The following is a 20,936-nucleotide window of genomic DNA, read 5'->3' as shown; positions in this document are numbered from 1 at the left end:
CCCATCAATGCGCAGACTTGTTCCTCAAAAGTGGACATAACAAGGTTTCGAACTAGCACCAACACAACCGTGTTCTATTCCTGCCTGGCAGAAGATCGTCAATTTTTTGGAAAATACTTATAGAAAATATAGCAAGAGAAAGTATCAAATAAAGACTGATTATATTACTTCATTATACAAATATAATTTCCCAATTATCACAACCAATGGGCCTAAACACCTGTGCTATGTTTCCTAGTTCAGGCAAGGGGTCCACGGCCGATGAAGATGTTGTGCCTACCTGAAACAAATAAGAGCTTTCCTTAGAAAGTAAATAAGGAGCAAAAAATATGTGTTACCAGATAAAAAGATAAGCTTATTACACATCGGAGAACACCATTCCAGTTTTTTTTTTGTAACATTCATCATGTAATCATGTTACAAAGAGGGGTTAAAGATAAGGATCCCAGTTACCCAGGGGATAAGTATCTTAGTTACCTTTAGCAAGTAGGGATTTTACTAATCACTTGCATATAATTAGTTTCCTGGTACACAAGTTGGTAGTTCCTTAATTTTGTGGTAAAGCCAGCTATATAATGCTTTGGCTGTCTATCTAACAAATGTCAGCAAGAACCCCAAATATATATCTTCCTATTATTCTGTTACAGTGTTATGCAGTTACCTATTCTATAACCTCTGCTCTGGAGCGCCATGGCTAGAGTGATAGCCCCCGTCAAGCAATCCGGCAATTCTCAATCACATTTAAGGCTCATACTAGTTTAGTATCGGAGCCTGGTGATCTTCGCCAGCGAGCATGATCCTGGAAGGATTCGTTGAGAACCTCCACATCAAAACGAGGGCTTCACCTTCGGGGGCAAGGGGGGGCCTTCCAAACACGGTGCTCTCTGCCCTCCCGTCCTACGCCATGGCTGCCCTGCAAGGCTGCAACTTCCGGAAGGGATGCCTGCTGCGCTATCAGTAGTTCTTCTGGGCCAACACCGACGTGGTCACCGGCACCCAATGCAAAAGCGCATGGTCGATTGTATTCAGAAATAGAATAGCATTAATCGCCCCTCCCTCCCTCCCTCCCGCGTCGCCCCCCGCGAGGCGATCGGGGGGAAACCCTAGATCGTCGCCGGCCCTCCCCTCCCCCCCTTCGTCCTCCTCCCTCGCCGCCGCCTGAGGGCGCGGCCGGACGAAGCCCAGCCGTTGCCGGCGGCGGCAGGGCCTCTTGGTCTTCCCGCTCGCGTTGGGCCGGCGTGGGCCGGAGCGTGTCGCGGTGCTGGGCGTCACGGCGGAGCAGCGGGCGGACGCGGCGTCCCTGCGACTCCGCTGCTGCGCAACGGGCAGCTTGGCGGTCGAGCGCGCCTGGGGCTCAGAGGTGGCTGCTGCGCCGGCGCAGGCAGCGCGGGCTGCGGGCGTCCGCCCTGCCATGGCTCCGGCTGGTGGTGGTGGAGGCGCAGCAGAGGCGGGCTGGCCGGAATCCGACTGGTTCCGGCAGTTGGACGGCGGCGAGCGGCGCGGGTTGACTCCCCGGTGAGCATCCTTGGCGCTTGGCGGTGGTGGATGTGGTGTCCCTTGCTGGTGAACAGGTGGTCGTCGGTGGCCTCGCGCGGATCTGCACCGGCGCCGTGGTGGGGCGACACAGGGGGTGTCTGGTGGGAAGGTTGGCTGGAGGGATGGGAGGCGCCGATGAAGTCGGGGCATCCGTCGCTCGCACAGGGGTGTGCCGGTCCGGACGCGTCCGCTCCCCCGAGGCGGGGCGTCTACTGTTGTTCAATTGGTTTGGGGCTGCCAATTGGACCAAAGCCAAGGCCTTTGGTTGGTCCCGGGGGTGTTTGGATGCAGGGTGGCGGCCCTGGCGGCGGGAGACGCGGCGTTTGTGGGCGGAGCGAGCGTCTCAGGTGCGGGCGGGCAGCCATGACCATGCGGGTGGCATGGGTGCTGGTGGTCGGCGAAGCTTCGGTGCAATGGCGGGGGGTGAGCCGGGGTGTATTACTTGCCCAGTTTGCACTGGTCGACGGCGGCGGCGTCCGCGGACTTCGTTCCCTTCCTGAAGGCCCCGTCGTGGTTGTTCCCTCCCCATCGCGTTGCTCCGAGTGAAAACTTGATCTTCGGGATCGGACAGTGGCGTCGCTCTGTAGTCGTTTCCCTTCTTGGAGGCACCGTCTTGGAGTCCATGCTCCGTCGTGGTCTGTCTCACCCCTCCTCGGTGGCCATCTGGGCTTGGTGGCGTTGGGGTGATGTGGCGGTGCTCGGCACCTGTGTATCTTGCCTTGGGTGCGTGTGTCGTGTGTGGTGGTGGTGTGCGTTTTTATCGGTTTGTCTGATGCTCAGTGCTTTATATATAAAGCGGGGCGAAAGTCTTGTTCGGTAAAGCGCATGGTCGGAGATTTGCCTCCCGCGTGTGTTGGGAATATGCCCTATAGGCAATAATAAATGTTATTATTTATTTCCACATTTGTAATTAATATTTATTTCTGTGCTATAATTGCCATGGTTCTTGAATGTGAGATTTAGAGGAAAACTCATAAGCATGTGTGGAAACATAAACACAAAATAGGTTCCTAGTCTCGCCTCTAAGACTAGATCATGTGTTGCATGATAATCCCGTTTTCTTGATCATAGGTCATCGTTAAAGTAACCAGTACATATGCAAATAGAAGCCTATGTAAAGGGGAAACTACACAGCTAACAAATACACTGGACACATACCACACCAGTAAGTGGTGTTGGAATTATGTAATGTAAACAAACTCGCACCACTGCCTTTAGGCCTTTGTTCAGTTACACCCCTTCTCAAAGGGATTGGAGGGGATTTAAGGGGATTTTGACTTGTACAGGATTTAATCCCCCTCAATCCCTACCAACACCCTCCAATTCCCTGTCAACCGAACAAGGCCTTAAGAGTATCCGACTGGGAATAAAGAGTTCAGATTTTATTTTATTGTCAGCTTAGATTTGCCATTGTATGGTTTACCGAAATAGGCTTGCGCCCCGCTATATTAATATAGCAACCACCCGATACAGCCAGAAGTTCGACGCTGGGGCAAACAGCACAATCATGCCCAAAAGGAAAACAAGTGAAAAGCAAGAGAAAGAAATGCAGGCAGCGCCGGAAGAACGAAAGCTGAAGCATCCCGCAACCGCTGCGCCCACCGGAAACATCCACCATGCTCCAATGCCATCGAGTCGCCGTGAACCAAGCAACACCTTCAAGAAGGACTGCGACGACGACAACGCTGCTGCCCGGACGAATCCTAGGATTTCTCCCGGTACACGGAGGGAAGCAGGCGAGAGGTACTCCCGACGCCCTTCAAGAAGGTTGATGGCGCCCGCAGGCGTCACCGCGTCGGTGCCGGGCGGACCCGAGAGGGATTTCGCCCTACCCCTCATACCCACAACCCAGGACCAACCGGCGGCTCCACCACGCCAACCGCCCACCAACCTGCGCCACCACAGTCACGAGGACACCACCGTCGTCTCTCCACCGCAGACGCTGCGAGGCCGGCCAAACCAAACGAGACCACCGCCGATAGGGACTGGGAGCACCACAGCCACGTGGGAGGGGACAACCTCCACTAGCACAAGCCGTAGCAGACCGGACGCAGGCGCGGGAGCACGCCGGACCCCCTGCCCAGCCGGGCCCAGATCGGGCACGTTAAGCTCCTGCTGCCGCGCTACAGCCGACGTAGCGCAGAGCCGCCGATCCCAACGACCGCATCCCGCCAGCCCAGCCGGAGGAGACCCGCCGGAGGCCAGACCAACCTGCCCTGACCCAGATCGGGCCCAAAAGGGCCCAGATCTGAGCCTGCAGGGCTCCGCCGGCCAGTCCCCGCCGCCAGCCGCCACCGCTGCCAAAGGGCCGCGCCACCGCCGAATCTGCGCCCGATCAACACCGGAGCGCCGCCCGCCGAGGTGCACCGTCGCCGGAAACCGCCGCCCGAGCCGGGGAACCGCGAGGAGAGGAAGAGGGCCGCCGCCGCCGGCTTCGCCACGGCGCCGCGCGGGCAACGCCCGGCCACGCCAGCCGGCGGCAGCGGCGGGAGGAGGGGTGGGAGGTGGGGGCTAGGCGGCGAGGGGAGGGAGGGCCGCCCCGGTCGCCCCGCTCGGGGGGGGGGGGGGGGGGCGCGGGGGGTACGGGGAGTGTTCTCAAGACACAACCGGGGGGTACGGGGATTGTATGGTTTTAAGCCTCTAAGGCAATATCTTTCAGGTGGAAATAACTGCAAACCTGATTCTGTGCGGGAGCAGTTCGTGTATTGCAAACACTATAATGTTCATATCTATTAGAATGGCTTATATGATCAGGATGTCCTGGTTGCAATCCTGGGACAATATGGTATAGAAGTTCCAAAAACTTCATAAATAATCAGTAGGTATAGAAAATGGATGTCCTATATCCAGTGCAAAATGTAAGGATCAAATTCAATCTCATTTATGAGACACAAAAAAGACAACTGCTTAGTGACCATGCAATGGATACCAGTAGTGCATTTTGTCATTTTTATCTCGTAGATGAGATTAAATCACTCTCGTAGAACTACAAGTTATTTGAGGTTGCATTGAAACCTGTACTCTGCTTATTATCATGTAATTTACAACTTGAGGAACCTTTCCATGTAATATTTTCCCATCGTCAGAAACTTACATCGTGAACAATATTATTCAACATTACTGACATGACAACAAGATTTTGGGAGGATACGTGGTTAGGGGAGACGCCTCTAGCGCTACAGTACCCCACCTTATACAATATTGTTCAACGTAAGGAGGATTACGTGGCTAATATTCTACAGGAGGTGCCCTTAAATATACACTTTATGAGATCTTTAGTTGGGGAGCGTTGGAACTCCTGGCTACATTTGGTGAGGCGGTTGATGGAAGTTCAACTAACCGACCAACCTGATTCCTTTCACTGGACACTAACCAGAAACGGTGTGTTTACGGTAAAATCTATGTACGTGGATCTAATTAATTCTGGCCCAATCCCAAGATCACTACATATTTGAAAAGTTAAGGTTCCCTTGCGTATCAAAATTTTCATGTGGTTTGCCCACAAGCAAGTGATCCTCACCAAAGATAATTTACTAAAGCGACGGTGGGTAGGTAGTGCACGATGTTGTTTTTGTGATCATGATGAAACAACACAACACCTATTCATAGAATGCCCTCTCGCGAAATTACTTTGGCGAACGATTCATATAACCTTTAACATTAATCCTCCAACTAGTATTGAAGCGTTATTTGGGACCTGGCTAGCTGGAGTTGATTTACTTACTGCGTCTCGTATTCGGATTGGAATATGTGCGCTTCTTTGGGCTATATGGAACTGCAGAAATGATATGATCTTGAACAGACAACATTTTTTAACATTCTTGCAGGTCATCTTCAGAGCTACAACATGGATCCGTACGTGGTCCTTACTCACTCCTATGGACTCCAGGGAGCCTTTGGTTACTGGGTGCACCCAGTGGGAGATGGTAGCACGGGCTATATTCAACCGGTTTGGATGGCGGTCTCATAATAGGATAGGCGTCTAGTGTTCTAGTCCTATTATCCTGCCGGTTGTGGCATTGAGTTCTCTTTGTTTTTGTTTTCGCTCCTCTTGCGAGCTGTAATGGAGCTAAGATCTTGTTATTTTTCGAACCTTTTATTAATAATATGGCCGCATACATCTTTCAGATGCAGAGGCCGGGGGTGAGCCTCCTTTTCCAAAAAACTTACATGACCAATAGGATAAACAGACGCTGGTCTAATATCAGGATCTCAAATTTTTAGTAACTACTCCCTCCGTTCATAAATATAAGATGTTCTAACTTTATTCTGAATCAGATGTATATAAACACGTTTTAGTGTGTTTATTCACTCATTTCAGTTTGTATATAGTCCATATTGAAAATATAGAAAACATCTTATATTTGTGAACGGAGGGAGTATATGAGTATATATTAACTCAAGTAGTTCATTAAAATAGTATAGTAAATCATGTTGAGATGTAAGCAACTTGATCTGTTCCATGCGCTCAAGGCCAGTATATATACATGTACTAGAGAGGAGATAAGTAGGAATCCTAATATAAATGGGAAACAACAATGCATATATCTCTAGCAATATAATGTTGAAATTCACATACAAGTTTTCCATTATCTAATTCAAAGAAGTTTGCACGCGAAGAAAGCATGGCTTATTGCTTACTGTTGCACAGATGAAGAATGGTATCAAGCCAGATGATAAGTCAATGGAAATGGCCTCTGTCACCGCTTCAGGTGCAACAGCATAGTTCTTACTACAGTCAGCTTTGACAACTCTGAAGTTCTCTGGGAAAATTCCTGCAATCTTCAACAGAATGTTACTTCAGGTCAACAGAAAATAAAATAAAAAGTACATGAACATAATGCATATTTATCTAACTACCTAATTGTAATTCTTTGAAATAACTTCAAACCTGAAGAACACAAAAGACAGGTAATTTCTTCATAACAAATAACTGGAAAACATTCTAGTGGGACTTTGGTTGGAGATATCTGGATACCTGGCATGCCTTTTGCAGAGCAGAATGTGTCTGATCAGATGCATAAACTACTAACTTTTCAAGGGATTTTTTCCCATGCTTCTTTAAAGTTCTATCTCGTGCAGCCAATAGTACAACAAGAACTGCTTCACTGGCAGTACCCTGGATTACTCCTCCACCAGGCACTGCAAAGAGAGATGCAATAGAGAAACTCGGAAGCATGACTTTAGCTAGGAACACAAGTCCGCAATTTTTACACTAAGGAAAAACATATACATGTACTATATCAAAAGATAGCAGCGAAGTACTCCCTCTGTAAAGAAATATAAAAGCGTTTAGATTGCTACCTTAGTGATCTAAACACTCTTATATTTCTTTATGGAGGGAATTACATTGTGCTAAAGCGGCATCTATAAAGTAGATATCTCAGATCAAGGATAGTCCAAATCACGGTCTGAATCACATGATTCTAGGATTGCATCAAACTATTTCGATTCCGATGCACGTAGGAGGATAATCAAGTGGCATCGTGTAACTCTAACCGGAGCACATCCCCCACTTAGTCTTACAGAGTTGCCGATGTCTACCAAGAAATCTATGCAAATATTTGGGGTCAATGCTGCAGAAGGATGGGGACATCGATGAAGATATGAACCATCGAATCAAAACCGGACGGATGAAGTGGCGCCAAGCTTCTGGCGTTCTCTCTGACAAGAGAGTGCCACAAAAGCTAAAAGGCAGGTTCAATAGGACGGCGATTTGACCCGCAATGTTGTATGGCGCTGATTGTTGGCCGACTAAAAGGCGACATGTTCAACAGTTAGGTGTAGCGGAGATGCACGTGTTGAGATGGATGTGTGGCCACACAAGGAATGATGCGGAGCATCCCACGTTCATCCCCATGTACACTCCGACTACTCTCCAAGCCCCAAGGATACATAAGATGAGACCTCGACTATACACCATTGGACACAAGGTGAACTCGCTCCTCTCCGAACTTTCACTTTCCACATGTGAGACATGGCTACTACCTCAAACTTGTGTGCTATGCATGTCCAGGAACCAAGAGGAAGCCCATGGACCAGAAGGCGAGGACACCAAGCGCGAGGAACAAGAAGAAGGGCTACGGAAGAAGCTCCAGCCACCGGACGACCGGCCGGGACCGGACATCCGACGCCTGAAGACCAACCGGACGACCGGCGATCCTGCACCCGAGCCAAATGAGCGGATGTCCGACAAGTCCCGGACGCCCGACACACTCCAGCGTCCGGACGTCCGACCGCCCCCGGAAATCCGGCGCCACCTCAACCGAGCCGAAACGCCGAACGTCCGACAAGTACCGGACGACCGGACCCTCGTGAGCCACCGGACGTTCGGTACCCGTCGGACGACCGGCGCCTGTCTGTGCACAGAGATCGGGCCCGAGGCCCATGTATCCCCCACTTACCCCTTCGTGTCCCTAGACTATATATACTCTTCCACCTCCTCCTAGTTAGGGTTAGCATTGGTTTAGCTCATTTTGAGAGATAGAGCTTCGCTCATCCACATCGGATCTACTCCTCGTGAGAGACCGCGGCCTCTTCGGAGAAGATCCCTTTGGATTCAAGACCTCCTCACGGAGAAGACCGTTACCCTTGTATCGTTCCTAGTTGATCGTGTACCGTGTGAACTCTTATGTATCCGAGGATCTAGCACATGTGTGACTTGTTCTTGTTAGTTTGAGTGTTCCTCTCATTTTTCCCTCGTGTTTCCCTCGTTTTCCCCCTTGTGTTCTTCGTGTTCTTCGCGGGATCCGCTCCTTTCGTGAAAGATCGGCCCCTAGGGTTCCTACCCTACATCAAGGAAGGACAGGGTCCGGAATGATGATATATGGGATAGAGTTGGGGTATCACCGATTGAAGAAAAGCTTCTCATTTCCCCCTTGGGGGCATCATTCTTGGAGGTGTACACCGGCTCGAGGGACCAATGGACTCGGTGGAGTGGTGCTTCATCATACACATTGATGGCGACGGATCTCGATGGCATGGCGTCCTGGAGATTAGGTGTCTGATGTGCGATGATGGACTCGCGCAGGAGGGTGACACTATCTGGCATCGTGGTGGCGTCGACAGCAGCTAGACCGGGCAAGGTAGATGCATCAGTACAGCTCTGAAGATGGATTGGTGGCAGGTGGCGGCGGCGGCCTCTGAGTGTGCGCCAGACCAGTGGCTGCCCCATACCCGGCAGGTGGCTTGGTTGGGGCCTCAGGTCTTAGATGTTAGGTTTGGCTGCGAGGTCTATTTGGTATTAGGCCCAGACTATCAGCATCTCTTCATCAATTGGATAGGAGTAGCGACAAATGTTGCCTAGACGGTGGCTTCAGTCTTACTGATGTATTACTTTGTAAGGTCTTTTGTGAATAATTAATAAAGTCGCTGCATGCATCGCCTAGATGCAGAGGCCGGGGGTCTTCCTCCTTTAAAAAAAACATCGTCTGAGATGGTTTGGGCATATTCAACGTAGGCCTTCAGAAGCTCCAGTGCATAGTGGACGGCTAAAGCGTGATGATAATGTCAAGAGAGGTCGGGGTAGACCGAACTTGACATGGGAGGAGTCCGTAAAGAGAGATCTGAAGGACTGGAGTACAACAACCATGAGTTAGCTATCCATGTGCCAAAACCATGAGTTAGCTACGAGATCTTATGGGTTTCAACTCTAGCCTACCCCAACTTGTTTGGGACTAAAGATTTTGTTTTTCTTGTTGTTGTTGTTGTTGTTGTACCATTTATCAGATTTATAGTGTGTGGTTGCCAGATTGTTCATATTGAGTTACCCGATTATTTTACTATATGATTTGGAAATTGTAGTCAATGTCATGCTATGGCGCTCGCGGAAAAGAAAGAAACGACCGCATGTTTTAATGGAGTAGCTTGAACAAGTACTTAAGGATTCTATGTAAAACTAGACCAGACAAAAAAAAAGGGCAGCCCGGTGCACGTAGCTCCCGCTTGCGCAGGGTCCGGGGAAGGGTCCGACCACTTTGGGTCTATAGTACGCAGCTTTTCCCTACATTTCTGCAAGAGGCTGTTTCTAGGACTCAAACCCATAAAAGGAGACCAGGCACTCAATATGTTTTTTTTTAGGGACAGACACTCAATATGTCAAGGAAGAAGGAAACAATAAATAGTTGAACAAATACAGAATGGCAACGCACAATAAATAAATACCGAATAACCAAGTATGCAAAGTTTTCACGCAGTATTTGTCAATCAAACATTCTCATTCATTTTTTACCTAGACATGCCAGTTAATTATGAGGTGATACATATTATAGAAGAACTAAATTGCAAAAAATAATGTTGAGATCAACAAATAATGAAAAAAGTCCAATTTACTACACTGAATAAAGTGGGTGGTTCACTTTACCCCCTGATCTATTTTTCGGCTTCTTTTACCCCCCAAACAAACCCAAACCGGACAAAACACCCCCCTGGCTGGTTTTTCTCCACCCGCTGCTGATGTGGCACTAGTTAACGGCGGTTTTGACCTAGGTGGGGCCCCCTTGTCAGGTGGTGCTGGGATAGAGCTGCCGCTGCACCCGCTGGCGGGCAGAGCAGGGTCAGGCGGGGTCGGCAGGAGGCCGTGGCGCGGGGGGTCGAGGCGCTGGTGGCAACCACCGGCGGTGGGTACTCGGGGCGGGCTCGCGCGGCGGCGGGATGGTGTGGCCAGCGTGGTCGGCAAGAGGCGGTGGCGCACCGGCGAGCAGAGCAGGGCCAGGCAGGGTCGGCAGGAGGCAACACCGGTGGTGGGTAGTCGGGGCGGGCTCGCGCGGCGGCGTGATGGCGTGGCCGGCGGGGTCAGCGAGGCGGCGGCGGCGCGGGGGCGGGGCAATCCCCGGCGGCACGGGACGGGGCTCCTCTGGTAGGACGCCGGCGCGATGGCAGGGAGAGGGCGGCGGCTCCTGGGCGACACAGGGTGAGGGAGGTGGGGCGCGGGTGGCTCGGGCACGGATCGGCCCGGGGCGAGCTCCTTCGGCCGGCGGCGGATCTGACCTAGAGAGAGAGAGAGAGAGAGAGAGAGAGAGAAACCTGACAAGGGGGGCCCACCCAGATCAAAAACGCCGTTGACTAGTGCCACATCAGCAGCGGGTGGAGGAAAACTAGCCAGGGGGTGTTTTGTCTGGTTTGGGTTTGTTTGGGGGGCAAAAGAAGCAGAAAATAGATCAGGGGGTAAAGTGAACCACCCACTTTATTCAGGGTAGTAAAATGGACTTTTTTCACAAATAATTTATGTATCAAACCACAATATATGGTTGCATTTTTACCATCTGACAGAAATTGGCTTGGAAGCTTAAGCATTTTTGCAAACCAATCTAAGACTATAACCTCTAGCTCAGTTGCAGCAGGAGAGGTTATCCAACTGAAGCCAACGATGTTAAAGGCAGCACTAAGCATCTCCCCCAGGAATCCAGCAGTGCTGCTATTTGAGGGATAGTATGCAAAATAACTTGGACTTTGCCAATGAGTTACTCCAGGTATCATCTTCTCACGAATATCTGGGCATCAGAACAATTTGCTGAATGAATGAAGGTTTCTTTTGGCAAAGACATGGAATGCAATTGATAACTTAAATTCCGATATCACTTCAAAGTAGACTGGAGGGAAGATCACCGTCAAAAAGGGCATCCAAAGTATCAGGTTGGTTAGGAGCTGAATCTGGAAGAAGTTCCTTTAGATATCCTGGCTGCAATGAAATGGATGCACAGATCTTAGTCAGTGCCAACGATACTCCTTCACACAATCCATCTTCTCTAGAAAAAGAGTAGTAAATTTGACTGTTTTCTTAAATTTTTAATCGCAACATCACCACTTCACAACATGAAGGATCCAGAGTTTTCAAACCGTTAAAATGTCATTAATTGAACTAGAAAAGGCATGAAATCCGATTCTGGGTGAGTAAAAAATATGTCAGAGTCTTCAGTATCAATTATCCGAGAATCACCTAATGTGCTATAGCCATGGCCCATGGGACTTATATTTGTTATATTGCTACCTGTACGTGTGTGCCATTAAAACTTAGCCATACCCGCGACTGCATTCCCTCAGTGGCACAATCAGTAGTACCATATTATCCCTCACAATCTGCACTTTCTCCTCTGTTAGCCACACCATCTATTGTATGTAAACTTTGACAGTTCTGAACTTCCATTCACTATATTCGCCAACCCACGGTACCTTCTGAACCTCGGTCCACATTATTTACTGTCTTTGTGATCCTCGGTAGTCAGCTCCACTCCTACTTCCTCATATTCCCGGCAGCCATCACTTCTAATATTTGTTACGGTGATTCATAGCCTCCATACACATCTGAGATATAGTCTTCATAGTTCTACCTCTCTATTCAAGCTCTGGTCTGTATGGTTTTCCCGCTGCAAATCCGGCAACAGATGGTAACAGTATTCCTGAGTGGCAGCTAAGTATGCCGACACTGAAGGCTCTGATTGTTCGGTATTGCATCTTATATCATTATTAGTAGCGGAGTTATATACTCCATACCGGAGAGTTATTTACAGAACACATGGATTAAAGCTAGTAGATGGATCAATCAATAGGCCAAGTCATAATATAGGCGATAAAGGTGCGGAAGCAGCACGTGAACAAGTTGTACTGCAGGATTAGCCGAGAGTAAGAGTGGTCGTGCCTGGACTTGGCTGAGGACGGGAAATGTCTCCATGGATTTGTAGTAATCGGCGATGAAATCCACCATCCGGTGCCCGCACTCCCGCAGCTGCTCCGCGTCCATCGGCCGGAGCGACCCGCCGCCGTCCCCGCCATCGCTGGTACCGCTCCCGTCCCTTAATTGACAACAACAAAAACAACATGAAAGTTTAGCGCAGGGGCATTGCCCCACATGGAACTGCGTACATGAGGATCGCGAGATGTTCACATGATTGCGAGGGTTTGCAACGCGATGGCAGGAGGGGGGAGAAGAGGATACGGTGGTGGAGAGAGAGGCGCCAGACGTGGGAGGAAGAGAAAAGGGGGTGGATTTTTTCAGTCAGCGACAACTGGAGGTGGACTAGGAGCACTCGCGACGCAGCCGTCCGGAATCACGGCCGATCCTCTACCCGCTCGGGAAGGGATGCGTGTCACTTTTGATGAAACTAGTAAGCGTGCACGTAAAAATTCACGTATATCAAAGAAAATAGTTCAATCATAAAAGTAAAAGAAATATTATTACAAAAGAATTTGTACTTGAAGTTTTGGAAGAGCTATAACTAAGAAGAAAAAAACTCTTTAATGTACCTAAGCATTTATGTACGGAGTCAAGGAATTTAACTTCACGGCATCACTCACGTTGTTCTTGAGCTGGTGTTGGCTCGTAAGCGTGTGTATAAGCGGCTGACATTGTAAATGCCCTAAATGCCATTGATGGAAAAATGTAACATCATACACATCATTCCTTTCGATCATTAAGTCAATGCAGCTAGAAGCATATATATACTGGGGGTAAAATGTAAATTATCATAACCTTAATATCATCACAGATAACATGAGTGCAAAAACTATCTGAGCTGATGCACCATTCAAAAAACAAGCAAGGAAATAAAATTAAGATAGGGAAGACAATTCTTTCGCCTAAGAAATACCAATGGAAGTGGAAGCAAAGCGCAATGGCATGAGTGATGGATTGTTCATGAGCGCCTTGCCCGTCAAAGAAGGACCTCCTCGATCACCACGCCAATTTTGTCCTCTAGACAGACACAACTGTGCCAAATTATCTCGGTGGCAGCAGTTTCGTATTCTGGCGCGACCACGCGGTCAACCTCGAGATCGATGGGTTCTGACCTATTGAAGAAGCATGTGCACATGATTTCTGTGCATGGTTAACACTACCCAGGGCTGCAACCTTCTTTGTTGCCGGGCGACACGACTCTTCTTGAGGAATTCCGCTTTCCTCTCATCAAATATTCTGGCATACCATGATTGACTACATTTCTTTTTAGGTTTTCGAGTATGATTACTTTCTGCATTTCCATTTACAAATGAGTTTGGTACGTCCTTAAATGGGGAACAATCCCCTGACGTGAATGGATGTGCAACTGGATTATTCTTGTCCATCAGCATTTTAAAAGCATAAATGTTAAACAACGTATAATGGATAAGAAAAATAATAATGGCAAAGGAGCCTCAACACCGATCAGACATTAGGCCCATGATCTTCTAAATATAAGACACTAATTTCCTCTCTCACACACAACATGCCATGTATGTTCGACTTGCCATGGGTACAACATGATAACTCCGAACAAATGTTACAAAGCTCAGAATTTCAAAACAGTTAATTGAAAGTATAGCACAAATAGTATTACATCAGAAGCAATGAAAGAATGAAAACTTGCAAGGGTTAAATACAAATGGATAATCCAATAACGAAGGATCATTTGAAAGTATAGCACTTTCACAACAACATAAAATTATACGGGCTTAAAAAAGATTATGATCACAAGCAGACAAACAGAAAAACAATGGGGCAATAATTTTTTTCCCTTACCTTACCTGAGCAACCAAATTTCTATTATGTTGTTTCCAAGTGCCAAACACAAGCTACAGAACAAATCACATTACTGTGATAGTGATTTTATCCATATTCTAAAACCATGTAGAAGTATAAATGGATCCTCAACAGTCATATTTAAACTGACCAGAATTGCGAAAGGAGGTGAATATTTGCATATTTAAACTGATAACTGAAGCCAGGAAGCATCGGTAAATTACCGCCGGTCGGAAGGGGAGAAGAACGGCAGCAAGGTGACGGGCGACAGCTCGACTTCGTTCAACTGGAGGCAATCTGGAGTCTGAAAAGACTAAACATTCAGCATTCGAGAACGTGCAACCTGAGAATATCGCAAGCACTGGCACATGCCAACTTGAGTTCATTCTGAATTTCAGTTACACACAAATCACCGTGGCACAACAGAACATAACAATGATATGTTGTAGCAGGGCTAGGTCGAACGAAAACGAAGTAGTATACAGATAAGGAATTCCAAGGCCTTTTGCTGAATCCCGAAACATTCAGATCACTAACTGTTAGTGAAGAAAATAAATAGCATGAAAAAAATGGAACCATCAGATCAGAACCCATGTAAACCTACAGACCTGAAAAATGCTCACCCTGTCCTGCTTCTCTCCGGACGGACCAGACTCGCTTTTCTGCCGATGATGTAAAACATCATGCATGACAATACGTTGAGCACCAGAGAAGCGCCAAGAACGACAAGGAGGTCGTAGATCCTCCCGCGGGATGTCCAGGCGCCTCAGCTGATAACGATGATGCACCGCACGAGGCTCCAAGGCGGCTGAGCGCGGGCGTGGCTCGCGTCCCTGGTCCTGAAGATCTCGACACCGTGCATGCGCTTGGGTTGACAAGCGTCCTCCGCCCTGACATCCCTTACCCAATCCGAAGCCGAGGAGCCATGGGCCATAGACGAACGAGAGGAACCTCTGGAGGACGATGTTGCTCTGGCGAGCTTTGGCGTCGGCCATGGTTGCCGTTTCTTCTGAATGAAGTGCTTGGGGGCGGGGCTGCGTCCTCCCTCGAGCAGGTGTTGGTCGCCTATGGCCGGTGCGCGCCGATGCCCGACTGAAATTGATGCACACGCGGTGAATATGCGCTTCGGGATATTAATACCTGCGTCGCGACGGGAAGCGGCGATAGCAGTCGGGCTCCGAGGCAAGCGCCGTTAGCGATCAACAACATGGCGCTGACAAATCAGATGAATTAAGAAACGTAACCAAGAACTGGAAGCATGGATTGTTGATCTTACCGGAGCAAGACTGTTTCTGCTGCTCGTCGTCTCCCATCCCGCTGGCTTGACCGCCATCCGCCATCACAGACACGTCGTCGTGCGTGACCGTCGCTGGCCCCTGGCGCCGAAGACGATGATCCGCCGCCCTTGGCAGCTCCCGCGGCAATGAATTTAGTCGTGTTAATCTGCTTCCTGCCCCTTGACCGTGCATGGTGGCGTCAAAGATTTGGCCGTGTGATGGTGCCGGTTTCCATAGGCGGGCCAGGCGGCGGCCATGAAACCATGTCGGAGGTGCGGGCGGGGAAAGAGCGCGCAAGCGGAAGAGAGGGGTGGCGGTGTGGGAAGGGGCTGGTGGGGGTGGGGGACGAAACTACCTCGTTGTGTTTGAGGAGAGGAACGGGAGATCGTGGGCAGGCATGATGGTGGGGAGGGGATCGGTTGTTCTCCCTAGACGAGGCTTTTTTTAACGTGATTATAACCAATGGTAGTGGTGGGTAATTAGAGTGTCAAACACGTTTAATGCTATGAGACGATTTGGACCATCAGATTAACATGGTTTGATGGTTAAGATGATTTGGTTCTCCGTCCTTTCGTGCTTTTATAAGGGTAGTAGATGATTTGTTCACTCGACCAACGCGTAGAACCAAACAGTACATAATAATGTACTTCCTCCGTTCCCAAATATTTGTCTTTCTATACATTTCAAATGACTACCATATACTGATGTATGTAGACATATTTTAGAGTATAGATTCACTCATTTTGCTCTATATGTAGCATTTGTTGAAATCGCTAGAAAGACAAAAATTTGGGAACGGAGAGAGTAGATGGGACAACATAGTAAATTCGGCAGCTGAAGTCCGCAAACATTGATCTACATTAACTGGGTGGAAGACTTGTGCACGTCACCTAGGTTGTAAAACAGTGTATGTAGGGAAAAGATGTTCATGAGAGAATGTTTGTTACCGTCTAGTTGTGTCAGGAGTGAAAAAGATGTGAAAGTTCACTGTCGGGAGTAAAGAAAAACATGGAGATCCGAGGTACACTGTCGAGTCTACATATTGTGATAAAAATGGATGTACGTAAAAAAGAATTCGAGTCCACAAAAGATTCTTTTGAACACGATTGGGATTAACACTAATGGTAGACGATACAAGTTAAGAAGCACGTAGCAACCACATCCGATGCTTATAAGAAAAACTAGTCCGGCGCACGCCCCCACAGGATGAGCCCCAGTTCATTTATTTCATCATACAGACATATCAATTACATATAGAAACATCTAGTTTCCAAAAAAATACACAGGAGTTTTTAGGTGCTTCTCTTCGCAAAAAAAAAGCTCTTGGGTGCTCCACACCCCTATATGGAAAGTAATCAAAAAAATACCAAAATTCAAAAAAAAATCTGAATTTCGGGGATACCAAACCTGGGTCCCCGATCTACTCCGTGTGAAATTTCATGAAAAAAATACAAGAAAACGTATCCGTGGCAAAAAAGACAAAAAAAAATCCTATGTATAGAAAAATATTGTTTGGATGGATTTTTGTTCGGACATTATTTCGCTCGTCACGGATACGTTTTTTGGTATTTTTCATGAAATTTCACATGAGGGTAGATCGGGAACTCAGATTTGATATTCCAAAATTCCAAAAAAATTAAAATTTCTTGGTATTTTTTTAATGAAATGTTCGTATGGGGTGCGGAGCACCCGATAGCTCCAAATCCTCATTCCTAGTTTCCAGGACTAGTTCTTATAACATGTGCACATTATAGACCAGCATCACATAGGGTAAGATTATGAGAAGACAACGGATTCAGGCAACCAGCATACGAGCAACATAGTGACAGTGGCAATTAGAACCATCTAACAATGGGATCGAGCATAGAGGAAGAAGATTGAAGCTGAGAATGAAACAACCGTGGGGAGATATGGTGTGTTGAAGAAGATGGCCGTTTTTATGTGCATGAGGAAGGAGGAAGATGACTGTTGCTGTGACAACATTGAGGAAGAGAGAGAGCCTGTGCATTAAATTCAACCAGGTGGTTTGGGAGTTGTTAGGTGAGGACGGCTCCACCACAGGAACTTTGTGCGACAAGGGCAGAACCTTGTGGACTTTAGCTCTAATTTACTGCACAATGAAAAAAGAATACAATGTGATAAAACAGTGAATACAATGCATCTATTATAGTGGGTGAGGATCCCGGTGCGATTGGATGTGCGAGATTTCAGTTAGCGTCGTCACCGTGTGCTCCTATGCAATTTCGAACGACAACCACACTCGCTTAATTTGGCTCTCTTTTTTTGCCGGCGGATGGATGGATGTGTCCTTGCATCCGCATAATAGGCTCACTCCTTTTAAAAAAAAGAGGTAACCCGACCTTTATCGAGAGTCATATATATAAACACTATTCTGATCACGGGATCAGAATAATATTCTGATCACAACATGAACTTCCTGAGTAACGCGCCTGACCTTCCCCGAGTACTAGGTTGAATTTCAACTAAAAGGTGTCCAAATGGGGCTTGCGATATACCGTTGGATAGCTATGGACATCAGTATCATGACCCAAGTTAAATTTTAGGTGCTTCTCTTCGCAAAAAAAAAGCTCTTGGGTGCTCCACACCCCTATATGGAAAGTAATAAAAAAAATACCAAAATTCAAAAAAAATCTGAATTTCGGGGATACCAAACCTGGGTCCCCGATCTACTCCGTGTGAAATTTCATGAAAAAAATACAAGAAAACGTATCCGTGGCAAAAAAGACAAAAAAAATCCTATGTATAGAAAAATATTGTTTGGATGGATTTTTGTTCGGACATTATTTCGTTCGTCACGGATACGTTTTTTGGTATTTTTCATGAAATTTCACATGAGGGTAGATCGGGAACTCAGATTTGATATTCCAAAATTCCAAAAAAATTAAAATTTCTTGGTATTTTTTTTAATGAAATGTTCGTATGGGGTGCGGAGCACCCGATAGCTCCAAATCCTCATTCCTAGTTTCCAGGACTAGTTCTTATAACATGTGCACATTATAGACCAGCATCACATAGGGTAAGATTATGAGAAGACAACGGATTCAGGCAACCAGCATACGAGCAGCATAGTGACAGTGGCAATTAGAACCATCTAACAATGGGATCGAGCATAGAGGAAGAAGATTGAAGCTGAGAATGAAACAACCGTGGGGAGATATGGTGTGTTGAAGAAGATGGCCGTTTTTATGTGCATGAGGAAGGAGGAAGATGACTGTTGTTGTGACAACATTGAGGAAGAGAGAGAGCCTGTGCATTAAATTCAACCAGGTGGTTTGGGAGTTGTTAGGTGAGGACGGCTCCACCACAGGAACCTTGTGCGACAAGATTAACCGCTTTTGCCTTGTCCTTCCCATTGTCATCTCCAAAGCGGCAGTAGTACATGGCGAAGTCCGTGTATGGGCCATGGTCTCGAATGTCGTCGGAGTCAGAGGAGCTGTTGTGGGAGGAGGGCGAGGAGCAAGGGACTCGACGAGACGTCTGGCAGTGCTGGCCTGCTTCTCAATGAGGCGGAGGCGGTGAGCTTTGACGGTGATTGCCGCTTTATCAGCCACGACCACACTAGGAGGCTTCGATTCCCTTCAGCGATGGCTTCACGTTTTTGTGCGCGGTGACAGATGTCCTCTTGGCAATGGCCGGCACAGGACCTCGTCGAGGGAGCTGGTCGTTGTTGGAGTTGGGTAGGCGGGTGATCGGCCCGCACCAGCTAGATTTGCTCCTATCCCGGGCACTCTGCGTGATGCGCCTCAAATTCTGAAAGTCGTCGCAGGCTCATAGGACATGGCACGAGTAGCTAACAACGCTCGAGAGTGCGCGATGGCGGTGACATCGGGGAGGGGGCGGAACCACGGGAGTCCACTGACGACTGCACAGAGCGCCTCGACCCGCGACCGCCAGCGGCAACTCAGAGCTCGAAGAGAGGATGGGCTAAAGAGGAACCAGAGCGGTCGAGAGTGATGAGTTTGGTCCGGAGTGGGTAAATGTTCCATTGGACTGGACTGCTCCAACGTGATGAACACGGTATGGGCATGTTCGGACCGCCTTATATCCATCCCAAGCTAGATACGAGAGGGTCGAACAATTTGGAAAAGAGCCTAGTAGCAGCTGTCCATTTGGATGTGGTTATGTTGCGTACTATTTCTGTCCTGATTTATTGGTCCTTTTTGCATTTTCTGTCAAATTTTAACCTCAGATTTAACTAATAAAATGGTAAGGCATATCACCGAAAAAATATTGTTGAAAACTATATTCAAATACAAATTCAATGATATATCTTTTAGTGACATGCATTACTATTTTGTTAAACTTATGATGAAAGTTTAACACAGATACAAAGAGAATCAATAAACCAGGGTGTTGGACCTGATAAGAGAAGATATTGCTGTCTGGGTGAATGTGGACAGGGTGTTGGACCTGATAAGAGAAGATATTGCTGTCTGGAGATCGGCCGGTTGTGTAGGCGATGTGTACTGATGTTGGGCCCTTGCTGGGTTTCTTTTTTTAGTTTGTTTCTTCTCTGTTCGAAGCTTCGGCTCTGCCGATTAACAGCTCTAGATCGCCTAGACCGTCGATCGCTGTTGTACTCTCTTTCTTTCCAATATAATTCGGCCGCTGGCCCTTCGAGAATCAATAAACTAGAATGAAGGTAGTATATGCTTGGTGAGGATCGGTCATTTGGATGTGGTCTTGTTGCGTATATGCTTTGTGAGGATCGAAACGACACACGCAGGCAGTCACTGGATCAAACAAATTATGTTTTGGAATTTGGATGCATACGCAGGCGCCTATTTAGACCAAGCACGGCACATTTCTTTTCAGAAAAATATCCATATTGGAGTAGTTGGGGTTATATCGAGTACTTCAGCAGATTTCATTTCTCGTGGAAATTCACACGGACACTCACGTGCAAGAGCATGCACCTGCACAGCTCTGTGTATCCACCTGATTGCTTTGCGGTCCGCAAAATCGTTCTATTTCGGATGAGGATGCAGTAAGTTTTTAAGTTTTAATATTTGATACTTACGATTTTGCCCATCGTAACTTCTAAAACTTACGTTTTTTGTCGGTAGCTCGTATATAGTTTTAGAGATGAAACTTAAAGTTTAAATTTTTTTTGTCGGTCCCAGGTAGTGAAACTTGAAATTTTGTTGGTCACTCGTACTAAGTTTCAAAAGCTAAAACTTAGCAAACTTTAAAAACTCATCAAAACGTATTTAAAATGAATCTCATTGAAAGCCTTTGTCATCGAAAACACAAATATGAAAATAATTTGAACTATTCGTTGAAAATGAAAGATTAAAAATCAAAAACCAAAAGAAAAGGCACGCGCGTGGGGCTCGGTGCCCCCACACCTGCGTGCCACAAATAATCTCCCTCATGTATGGTGCCTCTTATTGGTAATCGCAAAAAATAACCCTAATTCTTCCCAAACTAAGGTTTGCATGATCAGAAAGTCACTTCGGTACTTGAGCTCCAGAGAGCACTATATTTTCAATAGTGCCAAAATTGTATTTTTAAAGTTGTAAAAAATCTTTAAAATTCAACATGCTCATATGGGTGTATACCATGTGATGATAAAAGCGATAAGATCGTTATTTTGGAAAGATAAATAGTGC

The 20,936-nt window shown here is 47.3% G+C and overlaps 1 protein-coding gene across 2 annotated transcripts in view; it reads right to left on the bottom strand.

Annotated features, from left to right (window-relative positions):
• The window catches only part of LOC125508366 (tryptophan decarboxylase 2), a 28,369-nt gene extending 15,791 nt beyond the window's left edge, over positions 1 to 12,578 (bottom strand). Inside the window, exons 1-7 of one of the 2 annotated variants that reach the window (XM_048673061.2) lie at positions 12,419 to 12,577; positions 12,173 to 12,326; positions 11,143 to 11,215; positions 10,797 to 11,027; positions 6,515 to 6,678; positions 6,178 to 6,318; positions 221 to 280 (exon numbers count right to left, since the gene is read on the bottom strand). In XM_048673061.2, the coding sequence (XP_048529018.1) occupies positions 221 to 280; positions 6,178 to 6,318; positions 6,515 to 6,678; positions 10,797 to 11,027; positions 11,143 to 11,215; positions 12,173 to 12,326; positions 12,419 to 12,420 (825 nt within the window). In that variant the 5' untranslated portion in view covers positions 12,421 to 12,577. Of the gene's footprint in view, positions 1 to 220; positions 281 to 6,177; positions 6,319 to 6,514; positions 6,679 to 10,796; positions 11,028 to 11,142; positions 11,216 to 12,172; positions 12,327 to 12,418 lie in introns of both variants that reach the window. The other variant, XM_048673062.1, reaches the window with a different exon arrangement.
• Between the last annotated feature and the right edge of the window lie 8,358 nt (positions 12,579 to 20,936).

The sequence above is a fragment of the Triticum urartu genome, chromosome 5A (genome assembly GCF_056163025.1).
Source record: "Triticum urartu cultivar PI428250 chromosome 5A, HENAU_Tu73, whole genome shotgun sequence".
In the NCBI taxonomy this organism is placed as follows: domain Eukaryota; kingdom Viridiplantae; phylum Streptophyta; class Magnoliopsida; order Poales; family Poaceae; genus Triticum; species Triticum urartu.
Note: the sequence above shows the minus strand (reverse complement) of the source record. Positions and strands in the feature narration are given on the sequence as shown.